At 38.5% G+C, this 21,678-nt stretch overlaps 1 protein-coding gene across 1 annotated transcript; it reads right to left on the reverse strand.

Moving 5' to 3' along the window:
- Positions 1–5,489: 5,489 nt before the first annotated feature.
- rnaset2 (ribonuclease T2) lies at positions 5,490–19,759 on the reverse strand. Its single transcript, XM_061964241.1, has 10 exons — positions 19,717–19,759; positions 13,580–13,651; positions 13,453–13,507; positions 13,081–13,130; positions 12,632–12,689; positions 12,463–12,527; positions 12,170–12,283; positions 12,025–12,070; positions 8,293–8,367; positions 5,490–8,211 (listed from the first exon to the last, which is right to left on the reverse strand). The coding sequence occupies exons 1-10, from the start codon at positions 19,725–19,727 to the stop codon at positions 8,035–8,037; spliced, it is 723 nt and encodes a 240-aa protein (XP_061820225.1). The 5' UTR covers positions 19,728–19,759; the 3' UTR covers positions 5,490–8,034.
- Between the last annotated feature and the right edge of the window lie 1,919 nt (positions 19,760–21,678).

Genomic DNA, 21,678 nt, shown 5'->3' on the forward strand with positions numbered 1-21,678 from the left:
TTGAGAATAACTGGTCTAAAGTATCTATATTTCGTGTGAGCACCATTGTTATCTGCACTTCATGTTTCCTCTTTGTGAACCGCAGATCCCCTGTACCGGCAGCACTCATGCATCCCCGCACCATGAAGCGAAACCCATCATTCTTGACTGTAGGCAAGAGACACTTTCCTTGGATGCTAGCCATTTAGACAATAATGGCTGTGTGTTGAGTCATTCTCAGTGGACAGTAAATCTATATTGCTATATGAGCTGTACACTGACTAGACTTTAGTTGCATCCAAGTTTCATTTCCGTGTTGTCCCTTGAGCAGATTTACTGTAGTATAATAATACGTGGGTGCTAAAATGTGAGAGGTGTACTCAATTTTGCGAGATACTGTACGAAGGAGGAGGAGATGCAGGATTATGGACCGGGTGTCTTTGTCCAGGTAGGATTAAAGCTATGTAAGGCGATAACGATATTAATATCCATGTACACACTGCCTGCAGACAGACAGGCTGGATAATGGCATCAATGCAATCCTACACTCAGCAACCACAACTTTCCATTTAATTCCTATACTCTCTACCATCTATCAGCTCTGTCATGAAGTTGGCTTTCCTAAAAGGTTTGTGCAAAATTAGAATTGAATTGATGTCTCCCAAAATCCAATTAGAGTTTTGAAATAAGGTTGCGAGCAGGAAGTAGAATGTCCCTTCAAGTTAAAATTAAAGGAAGCATAATTGGAATTATATACTTGATACTTTCAATGTATTTCAAAATCGTGCTTTACATTATATTTCAGACATGCTTGTTTTACATATTTTATAGGAATACATATTATATATAATATTATAGGAATACATATTATATATGATAATATAGGAATACATATAATATATAATATTTAAGTTTCATTGACAATTAAGAATTAAAGCATCTTCTATAAAATAGATTCAAATAACTTTCAAATTATGTAAACTAATGAAACTTTTAAGGACATAATAAGTGGTTATTGTGTTTCATCTGTTCACTTTAAAATGAAAAGGTTATTAACAATTATTCAAAATGTTAGGAATTTGTGTTTAATTTTAGTGTTTATAAACTCTTTCCAATATTTAAGCCAGGGGTGTCAAAAGTACAGGTTTTGTCCGGCCCGCGGGATGAGTTTGCTAAGTATAAAAATGAGCCGACATTTTTGATTGAAAGAAGCAGCTGCTCTAAATGTGTCCGCTAGATGTCACAATAGCAATTCTTTGTATCTTTGTAGATGATGCTACATATGTAAAAAAATAAATAAACCACATGATGTTAGTGCACCAGTCGAGGAAAATGATCAAACTACATAAATAACATACTGTAATTTGATTTTGATATTATTTTGTTATCATAATAGACTGAAAATTAACACCAATGAGTTAACTGATGAACATTATCACATAATTTATTCAGAAAGTATAAATAACGACAAATAAAGATATAATACTATTAACCACAACGTATATGTGTAAAAAAAACAACAACAACATTATGATTTGTACAATCTCAGAATGTGCTTGTTCTATCTTTAAACAAAGAAAACAATCTGAAGTTGTCTTTATTATTAAGTTATCGTGCCGTGATTTTACCAGTCCGGCCCACTTGGGAGTAGATTTTTCTCCATGTGGCCCCCCGATCTAAAATGAGTTTGACACCCTTGATTTAAGCCAAAACCTTTGGTAATTGTGACAACGTCTAATGGTTACGTGACGAGGGCTACACAGTTAATTGATTTAAAATGTTAATCAAATTGGTTAATGACTATGCTAGAAAAAACAAAAAAAAGGGGAAATTTTTTCTCTAAAAGTCTCACGCCTCCAAGCAACCGTAAGCTCCTCCTTCCTGTGAGAGCACTCTCCACAGACATGCGGTGCTCCCAACACACATCAGTGTTTCCCATTTTGCATTTATCTGTGGCTACAAATGAAAATTTTCCCCTTCACAAATTGCGGATTTGGCCACTCGTAAACAAATTACAGTCGTATCTCTGCTTCACAACACACCTCATACCCAAGGGCGCTGCTAGGGATTTTGAGCCCCATGAAAATAATCTTCACAGGGCCCCCAACCCAGTGTCATTATTTTTTCTGTATTATAATTTCATCATCATTAGGGGCCTCTCTGGGGCCCCCTCCATCATGGGCCCCTAGAATCCGTCTCCTTTACCCCCCCTTTTCGGCTCCTCTGCTCATACCACCTGCCTGGCCGGAGAATAAAGTCTGGTGTATACTTTTGCGTCACGTAACTTGGGTAAACGACGCCGTCTTGACCCGCCTCCTGCATAACTTCCCGCAAGCCTTGTGTGGACCTCCAGAAAAATCCTAGGTTTGCGTTGTTGGCGACGAAGACCACAGGCCTGCGATTGGTCAGCTTTTGAAGAGGAGGGTCCCCGACAACAGGAAAGCAGACTTTGTGCTTGAAAGGCACTGTGCAAAAGTGTTTAAAAATTTGCATGAAAACGGATATCGTGCACTTTCTATCTCGGTGTGCTCTGAAAATAATTAGACTACTGAATGTGTCATTTTTCAACTTATTGCCGTTGTTGTACAAGAACAACTTTGCTATCTTCAACTGGTTTTAAATGCAGAGAAAACAAAGTGTATGTTCTTTACCACATCAAAAACTGTAAGATCAGCACTGTGTGAGAACATTTGAACAAGAAATGGGCAACAAATTATGTTAGTATCTGCTTTTAAATATTTAGGATTTTTAATTGATGACCACTTGAGTTTTAAGGAGCACATTCAGCATGTTGTAAAAAAAACCTGAAACTTTTACTGGGATTTTATTACAGAAACACGTCTTGCTTTTCTTTTACTGTGAAACAGAAATTGGTGGAAACAACCTTTTTACCTGTTATTGACTATGGAGATGTGTTGTACATGAATGCTACTGCTGGTTGTCTCCACAAGCTGGATAGTGTGTACCACGGGGCACTGAGATTCATCACCAACTGCGCTCCCCTTACTCACCATTGCGTAATATACTCAATGGTTAACTGGACATCTTTATGTGCTCGACGCCTCAATCATTGGTATGTTTTCATCTACAAAACCATTCTGGGTATCACTCCATCTTATCTGTCTTGTCTTTTAACAAAAAAACAAGGAAGTCACAATCTTCGTTCAATGAATGTTCTGCAATTTGTCGTCCCCAAAGTAAGAACTGAACTGGGCAAGAAAGCATTTAGGTTTTCAGCACCGATGGCTTGGAATAACCTACAATCGAATATTAAACTTCAAACCCTTGTTACATTAAATGAGTTTAAAGCTTCTGTGAAAAGACTGCAGTCTACCTTGTCTGTATGCACATGTGTCATGTGAGCAAGTTTTAATGTTGTAAATGTGATGTTTTATGTGTTGTTTACTGTTTTTAATGTAACCATGCTGCTGCCGTCTTGGCCAAGTTTCCCTTGAAAAAGAGATCTTTGATCTCAATGGGATTTTTTTACCTGGTTAGATAAAGGCTAAATTAAAAAAAAAAAAAAAAAAATGTTGTTGCCTCCAGAAGAAGTCACAAAGTATGCGCTCTTTTTTAACCTTTATTGCCAAACATCATTAACACATGACCATACACATTAACACCAGCAGGTCGTTACAATAGTTACCTAACAGTTTTGTTTATTTTCAATTACAAACCCTGTTTCCATATGAGTTGGGAAATTGTGTCAGATGTAAATATAAACGGAATACAATGATTTGCAAATCCTTTTCAACCCATATTCAATTGAATGCACTACAAAGACAAGATATTTGATGTTCAAACTCGTAAACTTTTTTTTTTTTTTTTTGCAAATAATAATTAACTTAGAATTTCATGGCTGCAACATGTGCCAAAGTAGTTGGGAAAGGGCATATTCACCACTGTGTTACATCACCTTTTCTTTTAACAACACTCAATAAACGATTGGGAACTGAGGAAACTAATTGTTGAAGCTTTGAAAGTGGAATTATTTCCCATTCTTGTTTTATGTAGAGCTTCAGTCGTTCAACAGTCCGGGGTTTCCGCTGTCATATTTTACGCTTCATAATGCGCCACACATTTTCGATGGGAGACAGGTCTGGATTGCAGGCGGGGCCAGGAAAGTACCCGCACTCTTTTTTTACGAAGCCACGCTGTTGTAACACGTGTTGAATGTGGCTTGGCATTGTCTTGCTGAAATAAGCAAGGGCGTCCATGAAAAAGACGGCGCTTAGATGGCAGCATAGGTTGTTCCAAAACCTGTATGTACCTTTCAGCATGAATGGTGCCTTCACAGATGTGTAAGTTACCCATGCCTTGGGCACTAATGCACCCCCATACCATCACAGATGCTGGCTTTTGAACTTTGCGTCGATAACAGTCTGGATGGTTCGCTTCCCCTTTGGTCCGGATGACACGATGTCGAATATCTCCAAAAACAATTTTAAATGTGGACTCGTCAGACCACAGAACACTTTTCCACTTTGCATGAGTCCATCATAGATGATCTCGGGCCCAGAGAAGCCGGCGGCGTTTCTGGATGTTGTTGATAAATGGCTTTCGCTTTGCTTGGTAGAGCTTTAACTTGCACTTACAGATGTAGCGATAAACTGTATTTAGTGACAGTGGTTTTCTGAAGTGTTCCTGAGCCCATGTGGTGATATCCTTTAGAGATTGATGTTTTTGATACAGTGCCGTCTGAGGGATCGAAGGTCATGGTCATTCAATGTTGGTTTATGGCCATGCCGCTTACACTTCGCCTTTACGGTGTAAACGCGAAGTGTAAGCGCCTTTTTGGTGAAATAGACAAACCAGTGGGGTTCAAAGTGTTTTTTAATGGAACACTGCTTGGCCCTGTGATGCCTTCCGCCCGAGTGTAGCTGGGATAGGCTCCAGCACCACCCGCGACCCCAAAAGTGACAAGTGGTAGACAATGGATGGATGCTTTTATTATGGATCCAATGCATATTGTAGAAATAAAATACATTTTTTTAAATTATAAAAAATGGAAAAATAGAGAAAGGAGCAGGAAGTATTGAGAAAAAGGTGAAATATAGATGTAAAAAAATAAAATGTGTCTTTAAATGTATGTTTATTTGGCCTTTTATGAGCTTATTTCGTTACAAATGCCATGATAACATCAACAACCCCGCTCCCCTCTATTATCTTTAAAAAAATATATACATTGAAATAGTAATTGAAAATTGTTTTTTCAGGGAAAACAATTGGAATTCTCTAAATCACAAGGAATTCATAATAATTCCAATTCAACATCCCATGGGACGGTTCTACAGTACGCTTCTACATGCCCCTGGAAATGGCAATCACAGTAACAAAACACATTTTTAGATTCTCAATCCATATTGGACCGTATTATCGTTTTATGATGTGTTGGGTCTCATTGTGTTGTGCAGGTGAACTTGATGAAAGGGCCAGTGAATGTAGATCCAGTGAAACCATATTGACTGTAAATGCATGCCGAACCCTAAAATAATGACAAAAGCATACACTGAGTGTAAAATATTTTAATGTCATTTAGCAAAGGCAATACATTCCAAAGCCCATCATATCCAATTACACAGCACTCAAACAACACCAGTAGACTTATTAAGTACACGTTGTGAAATTTATAACAAGATCAAATTTACAGTACAGTTGATCGGTAAACAAAGAGGCATTGGTTCCGAAGAGTGTAGAATTAGTGTGCAACTGTAAACACTAGTGGTTTTTTGTTTGTAAGCAGGATAAGAAGAAGCTGGATTCTAGGTGTGAAAAGGGGGTCTTTGTCGGCTATGATAAGTATAGTCCAGCATATAACGTGTATTATCCTGACACCGGAAAAGTCCTAAAACATAGGCTGGTAAAATTCATTATTAGTGCAGATAGCCAGACTCAGACATATTTTTAAGTTCTGATATGGGGAGCGATATTGAGAATTATGAAGATGCACGACCAAAGGTAGTCAAGCAGGGTCAGGGACAGCATAATGAGAGTAAAGGGTCTAGTGTTGAGGAGACTGCAGAGGCAAAGCCGCCCCAGACAGGTAGTACTCAGAGAGAACAGGGAGAAAGGAGGTATCCTATAAGAGAGAAAAGGCTCCAGAATACTTAAAAGAGTACCAGTGTAAAGCAGAGTGTAATATTGACGAAAGTGAGAATGTAGATTATTTCTACAGAGTGGCATATGATGTACCTAAAACATTTACAGAGGCTATGGACTCTAAGAAGTCAAAAATGTGGGTTGACGCAATGAAAGAGGAGATGAACTCTTTGACAGAGAATGAGACTTTCACTCTGACCCCACTGCCAAGAGGCAAACAAGCAGTGGGAGGTCGCTGGGTATATGCAGTGAAAGAGAGCCCAGATGGATTAGAGACTTGTAAAGCAAGATATGTCGCAAAGGGTTATGGTCAAGTGGAAGGGATTGACTATAAAGAGACCTTTTCACTGACAGCCAACATGACGCCTGTCCGAGCATTGATGCAGGTGGCTGTACAGGAGGACCTTACCCTACACCAAATGGATGTAGAGACTGCTTACCTACATGCTCTAATGGACTCTGAGGTATATATGGAACAACCGGATAGTTTTGAGGTCAAGTCAAAAACAGGAGAACACTTAGTATGTAAACTCAATAAGTCAGTGTATGGTTTAAAACAGCCCGGGCGTAACTGGAACATGTTACTGCATGATCACCTTACAGAGAATGCTTTTGTACAAAATGATGCTGATCATTGTGTCTACAGCAGAGAAAGTGATTCTGTTAGTATGGGTGGATGACCTAATCATAGCGGCGAGTAGCAACACCTTACTAGTGATGTAAAAGAAATGTTGAAGAGAATGTTTAAGATGAAATATATGGGTCCACTTAAACACTTCCTGTGTATTGATTTCAGACAGAGGAAGGAGAGATCAAAATGACTCAAAAGAAAGACAGAGAAGATGTTAGCAAAATTTGGAATGTCAGAATGCAAGTCGAGATCAACCCCATGCGAGCAAAAGTTAAACTTTGACAATAAGGGTGAAGTTATCGATTCAACTGGATATAGAGAACTCGTAGGTAGTTTCATCTACATTATGACATGTACTAGGCCTGACTTGAGCTGGGTTGTTAGTAAACTATCACAACACCTAGCAGAATCAAAGCAGCAGCACCTACTGAGGTACTTAAAGAGTACTATAGATCAAGAACTACACTTCCAGAAATGTGAGGAAAGCCTTCAGCTTGAGGGATATAGTGATGCTGATTGGGCAGTTGATAAAAATGATAGGAGGAGCACAACTGGATACTGTTTCAGCTTGACTGAGAATGATCCAGTTATATCATCGAAGAGCAGGAAACAGCCAACTGTGGCACTCTCCACCTGTGAAGCCCAGTTTATGGCACTAGCAGCCACTACTCAAGAGAGTATGTACCTTGTGCAACTACTTAAAGGAATAGATAGTAGTCACCAGCATCGACCAGTCAAGATATATGAGGACAACCAGGGGGCAATAGCTTTATCTAAGAACCCAGTGTGCAGACAGAGGAGCAAACACGTAGGTATAAAGTACCACTTTATACAGTCTGCACACTGAAGGGAACATTGCTATAGAATACTGCCCTACTGCAAACATGGTAGCTGATGTTTTTACCAAGCCAGTGACAAAGGCTAAATTTGAGAAGTTCAAGGGGTATTTGTTTGGAGAGTGATGTGAACTGGCAGATGTAAATGTGTTTGAAGTGTTAACAGTGCCAGTATGCCAAAATGTTTTATTTTGGAGTTTTTTGGTTTTTGTTTACCATCATAGAGGACTAAAAAAATGTCTTTGAGTGGGAGTGTTAAGCGCATTTAATAATATAAATAGCAAAGCCATATTGAATATCTTACGCAGTGATGTCATGTGCCTGCGTGCACTGAAATGGTATTGTGAGCATGCGCAGAATAAACGGTGCATTAAGTTCCTGGTTCAAAGAAATAATGGCGGTTTGTTTATTTCCTCCCGTGAATACAAAGTGCTAGCTAACCACACTGGTGACTGTTATAACGTTAGACTGCTGCAGAAATGAGTAACGCTACAGTGTGTTTCGAAGAGGTGGGTAGTAAACTGGGATGTCCTGTTCACAGACACTGAAAATAGATGCTTTGGAAAAACGCTGGTCTTCAAGTGGGAGCTGTTTTTCACAATCCACGAGCGAGAAGTCAGAGTTGAAACAAATCTCGATCTGACCCAAAGTCTGAGCATCGGAATTCTGGAGAACACAAATCATTTTCAGTACAATTTTAGAACTCAGTGGGGAATTGAATTTGTTACGGTTTTTAGACAATCGTACCTTTGAAGGGTGCACACACTGGATCTTCGGTTTAACACCGTAGAAGTTCTCTATGACACCTTCAATTTGGGAAAACTACAAAAAGATATTCATAATACATTTTATTTGTGATGCACTTTACATTCCATAGAAATCTCAAAGGGCTAAATGACACATTGTTTAGACCCCACAACATCCATCCCATTTCATTTGATTCTACGATTGCATTAAATAATATGCATGTATCTGAGATGTGAAACGTCAGCATTCAATTTTTATTTTTTCCTTTTTTTGTTTTTTGTGATGCACTTGCTGACAGACTGATGCAAGTCATCCAGATTGTAATTACAGTGGTAGCCTGCTATACGAGTACTCCAGCTTACTAGTTTTTCGGGATACAAGTTGTTGTGCTTTGGGTTGTGTTAAAAAAATTGGGTTACGAGCCTCTCCATCTGCCTTAAACAGTGTTTTCCTTGCTAGATTTAGCTTGTAACTAGAGATGGACATCCCTTTGTTTTCCAATAAGAACAAAGTGAAAGTGAAGGACAGTGTTAAGAAGAAGCTTATTATATTCTTTGAATAAAATACATAAATCATCAAAAACATGATGAAGTCTGTAGCTGAAATGGTAAAGCAGTTCAAGCAAAGCACTGCCAGTCTCCGCCATACTAAAGCAGAATGAGTCGGTAAAGGACGTTGAAATAATGTCTAAACGGCAAACATTTATCCATGAAAATATGGAGAAGCTGCTGGTGGAGTGTTTGAAAGAGAAGCAGCTTGAAGGAGATATCTTAAAAGTTCGCTTTACAAGGCAAATGCCGTGTCACGCCCTGCGTGACAATTTTGTGTCTGGTTTGTTTTTATTTTGTTCTGTGCTTAGTTCCTGTCCAGCAACCTTACTTTGATAGTTCTACTTCCGTTTTGAGTATCAGACAGCCACTTTACTTTGGATCGCAGCGCACCTGTTTCGAATGTGTTGTTATCTTGCCTATTTAGTTGAGCTGGTGTTACTTTCCGTGGTTGGGACATCGTTTACTTTGTGGACGTTTTTCTTGCGAGATGTCTTGTAAGTCTGTTATTCTCCAGCATTCTGATTTTGTTATTTGTGTAGCATGTTAAGGGGGAAATGCACTTTTTAAAAAAACATTTTTTTTTTTACAATCATTTTAGTTTTAAGATTGTAAAGATGATAAAAAAAAAGCTTGCAAGATTTGGCAAATGTGAGTCGCCATTGTAGCCTTCAAAGCCCTATAAAACAATTTTAAAACCCTCCATCAGCATTTTATATAAATGCTGCAAGTATATGTATATATATATATAATATAGTAACAGAAACATTCATAACAATATGCAAAAAACCCCAAACTCTTTTGTCTTCTTGTTCCTCATAAGGATTGTGAACAATAGGCAAAATTCCCAAAAAAAGTGCAGTTCCCCTTTAGGCTTTTGTATGTGCATATAGTAGCTTCCCCTATGCTTCTGGGGCACTTCCTAGTGGCTCTCGTCTTTTGTTTTGTAGTAAGTTAAATACTTTTTACCTGCAAGCTGCCTCCTGGCTATCTTCTGCATATTGGAATCACGCAAATTATCGCTGCCTTGCGACCCAATCGTTGCATGCTGAACATTATTATCACATTACTTTATAGTAGTAATGTTGTTTGTAGTACAATCTATTGTATTGTTTTTGCTACAACATTTGTTATCTAAAAGTCAATCTTTCTTCTTAAAAGGCATATTACATGTTAAAATGATGGTGTTTTGTGGTGGAGCAAACACAGATTACAATAATTTTAAATAATTTCAATGGACGACACTGTTTTGCAATACGACTTTTTTAAGGTACGAGCTGCGTCACAGAACGAAATATCGGTTCAAGGGTATCTCGTATCACAAGGTACCACTGTATATAAACGTACCCTAATGCAGAACATATACCCTAAAGTTAGAAAATCACATGCATGGATAGCAATACAACTTCCACATATCTGATGAGATCACAGCAAATTGCGCGAGACTTTAGTTCAGTGGGTATCTGGAGCAGAGGCCTTAAACAGGGGGTCCATGCCCCGTAGGGGTCTGGGAGGTACTGCAGGCGGGTTGTGGAATTTTTAGCTGATTCGATTTTTAAATAATATTCCTTTAATAGTCTTCCCAGTATTTTCGCAAAAATGGATGGTTTTGTGACACAACAAAACAAACAACCAGAAGAAAGATAAGCTTACCCTTCATTTTAAAAAACGCAGATTAACAAGGTACCGTAAGAACCAATTTAATTTAAAACTAGTGCTGTAAAACAGTACATTTTTAAAATCAGGTTAATCATATATCAAAATGTTGATTACTACAATAAATCACAGTAAATTAATTGGTTGCATAATTAAAATTAACTTTAAAAAAGATCCCAATATTTTTAAACCAATGCAGCGTTATTTTCAGTGTCATACACAAAACAAAATGTATATACTTCTAATACCAGCACGCCAGTCAGAGTCTTCTTACTAATCTTTGCACTGATGTATACAATAACCTGATCACTGACCATAACCTGTGCTGCCTTTCAGTTGTATGTGCAGTCCAAAAAAATTGTGTAATTAATCAGCGTTTATACATTTTTAATGCAATATTTTTGTGATTAATTACGTTAAACTTGAAAGCACAATTCGAAACACAATTTTAGACACAAAATATATAAGTAAAGGATCCCTGGTGATTCTCTCCATTAGTTTGGGGGTCTTTTCCCTGGAGAGACCCGATCCAAAGGATTAACTCCAGACCTTTAAATTGACTTTTCTTTGTTTTTGTAAGAACATGATCACTAAAATTCTCAGTAAAATACAGGAAGTAGGCGTCGCAAGGCGAGCAGTGTTCAGTGACTGGCCTCTTACGTTATTCTAATTTGTTATATTTCATCAGGGGGCGAGTCGATAATTTACTGTTTTGACCTTCACCTGTTAACTTCCTTTTACACTTTTATTTCCTTTAAGTAATATAGACATTGATGAGAGCTGTTTATCTTTTTTATGAAGGAATGTAGTTTGTCATAGAACTGGCATCCAGTGGTATTAAAAAGTATAGTTTTTGAATCAAGAATAATTTTGAATTGAGAATCGAGTATGAGTCGAATCGTTACGCCCAAAAATCAAATTGATTTGAATCGTATTAACAAAGATTCACAGCCCTAATAAACATCGCCAATCCAATATCGTCATCTGAAAAAAGAATAGTAATATGAAAATTAAATTAAATTAAAAAAATGGAAGCATGGTGTTTGCCCGAAAAGAAGCAGGAAGAAGCAAAAGCTTTCAATGTGACCTGAATACATGTTTTATGATTGCAACTGTTTGACACGATAAGGGATTCAAACATGTAGTCACTATACAGGCGAAATTCAAACAAATTAAAAATAGCGTAATAGTCCATTCAGTTCAGCAGTTCAACTTCAAGTGTGAAACTATTATGTGATACAAAAACTCATTACATAATCATCAAAATTCAATCCAAAAAAGTCTTGAAATATATTGAGTTGCATGTTATGAGGCTATTTCATATATTAGTTTCACCTTGGAAATCCAATTGCTGGCATAAAGAAACTTTTGCACAATATTGAATCGTTTTGAGTTTCACCTGTACACGCATCAAAAGCTAACATATAGTAGCTATAATTAACACATGTGAAACATTGATTCTTTGTCAGGAAATGTTTCAAAATCACTTCAAGTACATTTATATTTCAATATGAATAGTCATACTTACTTTGTAGTAGTTTTCAGATGGAATAATATCAAATTTCTGAAGGATGCTACAATAACAGAGATATAGTTGTAAAATGTGCTAAAGAAGTTGTCATGTGTGGAATGGAGGGCTATAATAAAGACAGTAAAGAGTAGTGTTCCAGTACCTAGTCAAGTCCAATTTATGGTACAGTTCCAATGCCTTGCTGAAGTATTTATGTTGACTATCAAGAGAGGGTGCTTTAGCAGCACATGTGCCATGTTTGGACCACTCATACTTCCTGTTATAACACAAAGAAAAACATACATTTACTATTGGGAAGTAAAACAAATCACACAAATGATATTATTACATTATACCTTGTATTATATCTGGAGCAAAACTAAAACCACACACCTTACTAATTTGAACTTCATATGACTCATAAATAATAAATACAAATAACAATAATCCATTTACCAAAATGCAAATGATGTAGGCTTTAGTAAGTCAGGCCAACTCTTCTCCATGTCTGGGAGCAAGTCCTGAAAACAACTTAGTTAGCTATTTAGTTTTGAAGTTGCATTTGATAAAAATAAAGTACAACCATTTATTAAAATACAAAAACAGTGAAAATAAATTGTAATACCTCTATTTCAGAAGAATTGAAATGCCATGATGAATTGCAAAGATTCCCTTTATCAGGCCTGCAAATTGCAAACATTTACTTGATTAGACACTCATTTATTAACGGTATGCTAATGTAACAGCAATGGTATTTCAAAAGGCTGTGCTATCCTCATAATGTACATGCACAGTTGGGTGCATTCTTCCTTTAGCTAAATAGAAGACCCTTTTATCCGGTTAAACATCACACACACACACACACACACGCACACACACACACACACACACACACACACACACACACACACACACACACACACACACACACACACACACACACACACACACACGCACGCACGCACGCACGCACGCACGCACACACACACACACACACACACACACACACACACACACACACACACACACACGCGCACACACACACACACGCACAAACACATGCACATTACTCACCAGAGCCCATGTAGTGTCCAGAAGCTAATATTATTATGGCAGTGCTCCATCTGAAATCCATAGCAAACATTTTAAGATGGGCCTTTTACACCAACTAAATAATCAGTCACCTTTATCAACCCAAACACACACAGACAGACAATGCACCAAACAGTACACTTGCCACAAAGGGTTAAAAACCCTACCCCTCATGTCTGCATGGTGCCACAATCAAAAACACACTGCCTCGTCACTTAAATGTCACATGACCTCATAATTTTAAAAGTTGAGTCAGTGGAAAGGTTCATCCATATGGAGATGAATAGATGTATTTATTCTGCATGAATATTTTTCACCAAATAGGTGAAAAAGGGTAGACTGGTGTAAACTTACGCCACAAAAAGTGCTGGGCCAATGGTGGGTGAGGATGATTTTTGTCCACAAGTGTCTAAAACACACAAACAGATGCTTAATGAACTACTAAAAAAAAATCTGAAACAACTCTTTTTTATGCACTTACGGAGGCAGCATTGGAAAGGCAGAAACCACAGCCAGACAGAGCAGAAGAGGAACCCCGAGGCTCATGATGGATCTAAAATAAAAATAAAAGTTAATAATTATATAAGTTTATGGATGCATTGAAGCAGGCTACTTGTCAATGTTTAATAAACACCAGCCATAGAATGACAAAATACAATCTTCATGTTAGTTGAATTTGAACATGTACAGCAGGGCTATTAAACTGGTGGCCCAGGGGCCATATCCGGCCCGGGAATGACACCATACCGGCCTCCGAGTTCAGTTTGAAACTTTTAGACACCAAATTCCTAAAAACACTAGAGTGCTCGTTGTATTGATGAACTCGGACCATTGTAAACACATTGGCAGATCCTTGCATTAACAGTTTAACCTTGCTAGCAAACACAGAACAGTGGAGTCCAAATTTGTGATGTACACAACTGAGGTGTTCCTCAAGGCACCCCTTTAAGGCCATGTCCACACGAACACGGAGAGTTTCAAAAATGCATATTTGGGGTTAAAATGATCTCCATCCACACAAGTGCAGTTTCAAAACTGTCTATGTCTACACACAAACACATACACCTGCTGGCATGCACATTGTGTCCAATCAGAAGCTTGAACAAAGCAGCAACAGCTGACTTGGTAGCATTACACCTCTATTATGTTTATTTTGACATACACGTAGACGTACATTATCTTTAAAACCAGCCTGCACTTACACAGAGCCCTGGCATCATATGTATTTTTTTTTTTCAGTGTTTACAGTGCGCATGCACGGCTGTACTGCTGAAACCCAACACTAATATAATTATAATGTGTTTAGCAACATGGTGATGCATTGTTCAGCAACATGGTGATGTATTACATGTGCAGTGAAGTGTACATTATTTCTAAAATCAACACGCACTAACGAGCCAAGGAAACCGTTTTACATGTTTAACTGCCTATATAATGCACACAGACATGCGTGTGCCGCTGCAAAACGCTTGTGGAATAATAAAGCATTTAATCATCGATATAGTGATATAGTTAGGGATGATGTTTGATGATAAATTATCGAGTTCGAGCCTATTATCGAATCCTCTTATCGAACCAATTCCTTATCGATTCTCTTATTGAATCCAGATAGGTTGTTGTATATGGGAAAAAAACACAATATTTAAAAGCTCACTTTTATTTTATAAGAAAAAAATAAAATAAAATAAATAAATAAATATTGACTGTTACACCCCCTAAAAAAATAAAATAAATATTGACTGTTGTTACCCAATGAATATTAAGTGGGATTTTTCAGAAAAACAAATATATACAGTAACACAAAAACAACCTGTCTCTGTGATCACTATAGGTGAATAGCCATGCCTTGAGGCGTTTTTCCGGTCCATTATTTTTGCTGCTTGTGTGACATCACAGGAAATGATGTTTCTTGTGTCATTTCCTGTGATGTCTCACAGGGCATTTCTTGTGGGACAAGATTCGTTCCCAGGGATTCGAATAAAGAACCAAGTCTTTTTCTTTACTATAGTGGCCTTGATAACGGGAACCGGTTCTCAAAAAGGGATTCGAGTCCATGAAATCGGTTCTTTTCTTATCGAACGGTTCTTTTCTTATCGAACAACCGGTTTCGAACATCATCCCTAGATATAGTACATGCGCAATGAAGTGTATATTGTCTTTTTTTTTAATTCTTTTTTGTAGTTGCTGGGTCGCTTTTTACGCACGTGCACGGTCGCGCCAGGCTCCATTTACAAAAACGGAAGCAACAAACGGAAGTTAACTTCATGATTTGTCGTTAAATAAGGACTAAAAACATAAGATAATGCTGTACCGTTCTTATGGCACAGAGCAACAAGTCTTGTTTGTCAAAGTTGTCCCATCAGGTGGAGGTTCCACAGCGATCGTATCCAAAACAGCTGACTGTCATTAGTGCTGGCGGGAGTGTCACAAAGCCTATTTTGATGTGTGTTTTTTATTAATGTTGAGTGAAAATAGCATCATGTTTACGTTCTAACATATAGTAAGTGATGGGCTTCACGGTGGCAGAGGGGTTAGTGCATCTGCCTCACAATACAAAGGTCCTGAGTAGTCTTGGGTTCAATCCCGGGCTCGGGATCTTTCTGTGTGGAGTTTGCATGTCCTCCCCGTGACTGCGTGGGTTCCCTCCGGGTACTCCGGCTTCCTCCCACCTCCAAAGACATGCACCTGGGGATAAGTTGATTGGCAACACTAAATTGGCCCTAGTGTGTGGATGTGAGTGTGAATGTTGTCTGTCTATCTGTGTTGGCCCTGCGATGAGGTGGCGTCTTGTCCAGGGTGTACCCCGCCTTCCGCCCGATTGTAGCTGAGATGGGCTCCAGCGCCCCCGCGTCCCCAAAGGGAATAAGCGGTAGAAAATGGATGGATGGATATAGTAAGTGCTCTTACATGGTTTAAAGCCAGCAAGACAGTGTTGTTGAGCTTTGGAAGTGACAGCGCACAACAGTGATGTCATCACAGGTCTCCATTTGTACCGTGTACACGCATACGCGAAGTGGAGAGTTTTGGAACTCTACACTTCTAAAATCTGCGTTTTAAAGACAACATTATGCATTTGCCTGTGGACAAGAGGCCTAAACGCAGAGATAAGTATGCGATTATTAAGTATCTGTGTGGACATGTCTAAAGTCATCTCCTTTTTTGCTGTTACACATTACACGAGAGATTATGTAACTAATGTGTTGCTGTAGCTTATTTACTTATGCAGTCAGTAATCATTTGTTCAAATTCTTAAGTGATACTAGTGGTGCTCTTCAAGGTTCTATTTTTAGGTCCTCTCTTTTTTATCATCTGGGCTATTAAGTTCAAAAAAACTTTTTAAAGAAGCTTCTTCAAAACAGCAGAGTGCTGTCTTAAAGGCCCTGTCTACATTACGCTGGATAACTCCTTAAACGAATAATTATTTAGCCTAAGCCCCGTTTCAGCCACACTAAACCATCGTTTAAGGTTCCCCTCCTTGGATAATTTTTTACACCGGTAAGTGCGCCGTGTATTTCTTGAATCTCCCGCTCTTAGCTTTGTATGGACTCATCGATCGTTTACAAACTGAGTTCGTAGAGGAAGTGACGCCAGAAAGACCGCGCCCCACACAGGAAGTGACGTCAGAAAGAACGCGCCACAGCTAGCTTCATAACAGATGCTTGTGGAAATCACACATGAATACCTTAAAATAAGGAAACACGTGATTGCAGCTATGTTGGATACAACACATCTCAGACGGCAATATAGCAATGTTGAGCGACGGTTTTGGATAAGGCCTGGAAGAACGGCAGACTGGTGGCATGATTTTGTCAACGAGTGTGTTGTGCCATAGGAACGGCAAGAGAACTTTCAAATGTCCAGGTCAGCTGTGATTCTACTTAGCGAAAGACTTCGTCCATTTGTCGAAGGGGAGACAACGAGAATGCGGGCTCCCGTGGACGAGGGAGTACAATGTGAAGCCATAAAGTGGTTGCGGTCGTTAAGTACGACCGCCAATTTCAGCCTACAAGCACAGTGTCCTGACCAGATATCTACATCCCTAGATCGATTGTTGTACAATATTATTTATCACATTGTTTACTTTCACACGTCCATTCAAGATATGATTCATGTATGATGGCTAAGGTGTGATTCACTAATAGGGCCAGTCTAACAGCTGCTGATGGTGAGGTAAGCAAGGTTTAGTGTTGAAAGAAATGTGGCAATAGGCTACATTGAAACGCCGGCGGACAGAGAGGGAGGGGGTCTTAAACAGTGGCATTTTGTGTGTGTGTGGACAAGGATAAGGTTAGGTGGGATATAGCCTAGATAACCTTAGTGTAAAAGGGGGCTTAGAGAAGATCTTTGACTAGATATGTTGCAGAATGTCTTTAAAATCAGCAGAGCACTCCTGTAACTCTGACAAAATAAATAGACCAAAATCAAGTGTCTGGTCGAGTCATACCAAAGACTAAAAAATGGGACCCATTACCTCCCTGCTTGGCACTCAGAATCAAGGGTTGGAATTGGGGCTTAAGTCACCAAAAATGATTCCTGGGCGCGGCCACTGCTGCTGCCCACTGCTGCTGCCCACTGCTCCCTTCACCTCCCAGGGGGTGAACAAGGGGATGGGTCAAATGCAGAGGACAAATTTCACCACACCTAGTATGTGTGTGACAATCATTGGTACTTTAACTTTACTGTAAAGGATGCTGGTTCTCCGCAATATACTAATTAAGACCAATAGTGCAGGGATAAATGTGGCCCCCTAAACAATTAAGTTCAATATTTGCAACATTAAATTTGGCTTTAGTGTCTGAAGGTGAATGTGCACGGTTGTCTCTCTGTGTGGGCTGGGCGATAATGTGGCGACTTGTGAAGGGCATACCAGAGGTGTGGACTCGAGTCACATGACTTGGACTCGAGTCAGACTCGAGTCATGAATTTGATGACTTTAGACTCGACTTGACAAAATGTAAAAAGACTTGCAACTCGACTTAGACTTTAACATCAATGACTTGTGACTTCACTTGGACTTGAGCCTTTTGAATTGACATGACTTGACATGACTTGCTACTTTCCCAAAACCCAAAGATGAAAAAGTTATTCGGGAGCGCTCCGTATTTTTCATTGTGTACTTGTCTATCAGCGTTGCGTGTGTCAGCTGGTGTGCTGTCAGTACAACAGCCAATCAAATTAGATCTACTTTGTTTTCATCACACAGCATTCATCCAATCAAATTGCAGGACAACCAACGAAGAAGACATGTCCAAACCACACGCCAGTGAACAAAAAATGATACCTAAAATAATTTTGTTTGGGTATAAAAATTACGAGGTGGTCAACACAAAACGGTTTGCAGTATGCAACACATGCGGTTCGAAAATTACTGATGGAGAGGCAACAACTTCCAACTTCGTCCGGCATTTGAAGTTGCACAAAGAACGGTAAGTTTTGAATGTAAGATAACGTTTATTGGCTAAGTAACGTGACTTTTATTTGCTGTGTAGTTAAATCAGTGAGGCTGTAAACTCACTGCTAACGCTATAACGTTATTGCAAACACGGGAATCTGTTGCAGTTCACTACCTTATTCATACTTTTTGTTCATTGATTTTTTTCAAGCAGGGTTACGTTAGTCAATATATCACACGTAACGTTAGACGGCGGTCAGCAGCACCGCGTATTTTAGCCACCTAAAAAAAGACAAAAATAGTAAAATAAAGGTCAGTTAAAATGTATACTATATTATGAATATGTGTACCGTTTTAGCTAGCTTTCTGACATACTGTTGGTTGTTTACCTCAGTGGTTCCCAACCACCGGGCCGCGGCCCGGTACTGGTCCGTGGATCGATTGGTATCGGGCCGCACAAGAAATTATTTTTTTTTCTTTTTCTTTTTTTAATTAAATCAACATAAAAAACACAAGATACACTTACAAGTAGTGCACCAACCCAAAACAACTCTCTCCCCCCTTTTGTTCTGGGCATTGAACATGAAGACTCTTCCTTCACTGTTCCGAGTGGCCATGAGAGTCTTGGCAGTGCCTGCCTCCAGTGCTCCAGTGGAGCGAGTTTTCAGCCATGGTGGCATCATACTACGCCCCCATCGTGCACAAATGACTGACAGACTCTTGGCTAATTTGGTCTTTTGCAAATGCAATGCAGCATAGGGCCCTGACATATAAAAAGTACAACTTTTTTGTTATGTTCACATATATGTCATGTTTTTTCAATGTTAACACTTTTGTACAAATAAGTACATTTGCACTTTATTTTTCAATGTGTTTGTTCTGTAAAGGAATGAGTTAATGTTTAAAATGACTGGTTAATAGTGCTATTATAAAGTGCAATGTCAGCACAATTTTCTTTCCTGCAATTTAAAATGCACTTGTTTTAATAAATAAATACAGCGTTTGAAAAGCATACACAATCTGTGTTAATATATTAGTCTGTGGTTAAAAGGACTTGAAAGGACTCGAAACTCAAAATGCAGGACTTAGGACTTGACTTGAGACTTTCCAGTCTTGACTTTGGACTTGACTCGGGGCTTGCCTGTCTTGACTCGGGACTTGACTCGGACTTGAGGGCAAAGACTTGAGACTTACTTGTGACTTGCAAAACAATGACTTGGTCCCACCTCTGGGGCATACACTGCCTTCTGTTGGAGTGCAGCTGTGGAAAGGCTCCAGAACCCAAGAGGGACACGCGGTAGAACAAAAAAGACGAATGAATAGATCTCTGATGTACATTAACTGTATGGCAATATCAAAAGTCAAGAGAAAGGAAAACAGTGCGATGATAAACAAAACTTGAAATTTGTTAGGCAATCAATAAAACAGCTCTGAATGTTATGGAATGCAGTTCTGCATCACTGCGTTTAATCACAGTAACATGCTGTTAAACAAACACGTACGTGACAGTGTCAACATCCATCCATCCATTTTTCTACCGCTTGTCCCTTTCGGGGTGACGGGGGTGCTGGAGCCTATCCCAGCTGAATTCGGGCGGAAGGCATTTTACACCCTCGACAAGTCGCTACCTCCTTGCAGGGCCACCACAGATAGACAGTCAACATAATTTTGTAAATATATTGAATAAACAATGGTAAACTCCCAACCTGGTGAATATAGTCAACTTACTTTTAACCGATCTTGATTAATGACGTGCTCTGAGGAATGCCCAGCACTATGTGAACGTTTAAAGTCCAAGGGAAGCGCAGTAAAAGGAGAACTACAAGAACAAAGGGAATTATTCTTTAGTAGCGAACAACTACGAGCTTCAACCCCACAAACGCGTTTGCAATCTTTCAGAGTGTGCGATACTTTAAATATGGTATCGAGAGTCTACCTTTTCTTGCGATTATTCTTCGTGGAGGTTGTCGAAGTGAGTCGCTGTGTTAGCTTGTATGAGTCACACAAGCTGAGCAAGCAGGCAAGAACGGGAACAGTTGTTGCTTCATGGATGAGTTGTTTACATCCTGAATGTACGCCCGCCCCGCCTGCCGGCTCAGCCAATCACAAGCGGTATAGGAATTTCAGCTTGGTCACGTGGGGATATTATGTGTAACTCTATTTAATGTCCTACTGCCTCTTAAAATAATGATCTAGTATGCTGCTCTTCACTAGCAGTGCAGAGTAACATGACACAAAAAAAACAGGACAAGACTCTGATTTAATTTTAACAGTGGTGTGTCTTCTTTGCTGTCCTAACATAACCAGAAATCATGATCATAATTAAGGATATAATTATTTTTAAATTTACTTTCCCTAAATATCTACAATTATTCATATTCTCTTCATGTCATATTATGCTCCTTCCAGTGCTGTTGTTTTTAGTTTTAGTTTTGTATCCAATCAGAATTCTGCTAGCTTATGTTGCCATGCTGTACCAAATACTTGCCAACCTTGAGACCTCCAATTTGGGGGGGTGGGGGGTGGGGCGGGGGCGTGGTTGGGGGCAGCGGCGTGGTTGGGGGCGTGGTTAAGAGGGGAGGAGTATATTCACAGCTGGAATTCACCAAGTCAAGTATTTCATATATATATATATATTTATGTTTATGTTTATATATATATATATATATATATATATATATATATATATATATATATATATATATATATATATATATATGTTTATGTTTATATATATATGGGTAATACTTGATTTTCAGGGAATTCTAGCTAAAAATATATATTTATTTTATTATATATATATATATATATATATATATATATATATATATATATATATATATATATATATATATATATATATATATATGTATATATATATATATATATATATATATATATATATATATATATATATATATATATACATATATATATATATATATATATATATATATATATATATATATATATATATATATATATATATATATATATATAAATAAATAAAATAAATACTTGAATTTCAGTGTTCATTTATTTACACATATACACACACATAACACTCATCTACTCATTGTTGAGTTAAGGGTTGAATTGTCCATCCTTGTTCTATTCTCTGTCACTATTTTTCTAACCATGCTGAACACCCTCTCTGATGATGCATTGCTGTGTGGCACGCACAAAAG

This window comes from Nerophis lumbriciformis, linkage group LG06, assembly GCF_033978685.3.
Source record: "Nerophis lumbriciformis linkage group LG06, RoL_Nlum_v2.1, whole genome shotgun sequence".
NCBI lineage: Eukaryota > Metazoa > Chordata > Actinopteri > Syngnathiformes > Syngnathidae > Nerophis > Nerophis lumbriciformis.

Coding starts and splice junctions, on each gene's coding strand:
- rnaset2 (XM_061964241.1), bottom strand. Junction 13,131..13,452: donor GGCCCAGCACTTTTTGTGGC/GTAAGTTTACAC, acceptor TATGGATTTCAG/ATGGAGCACTGCCATAATAA. Junction 12,690..13,080: donor TGGACACTACATGGGCTCTG/GTGAGTAATGTG, acceptor TGCAATTTGCAG/GCCTGATAAAGGGAATCTTT.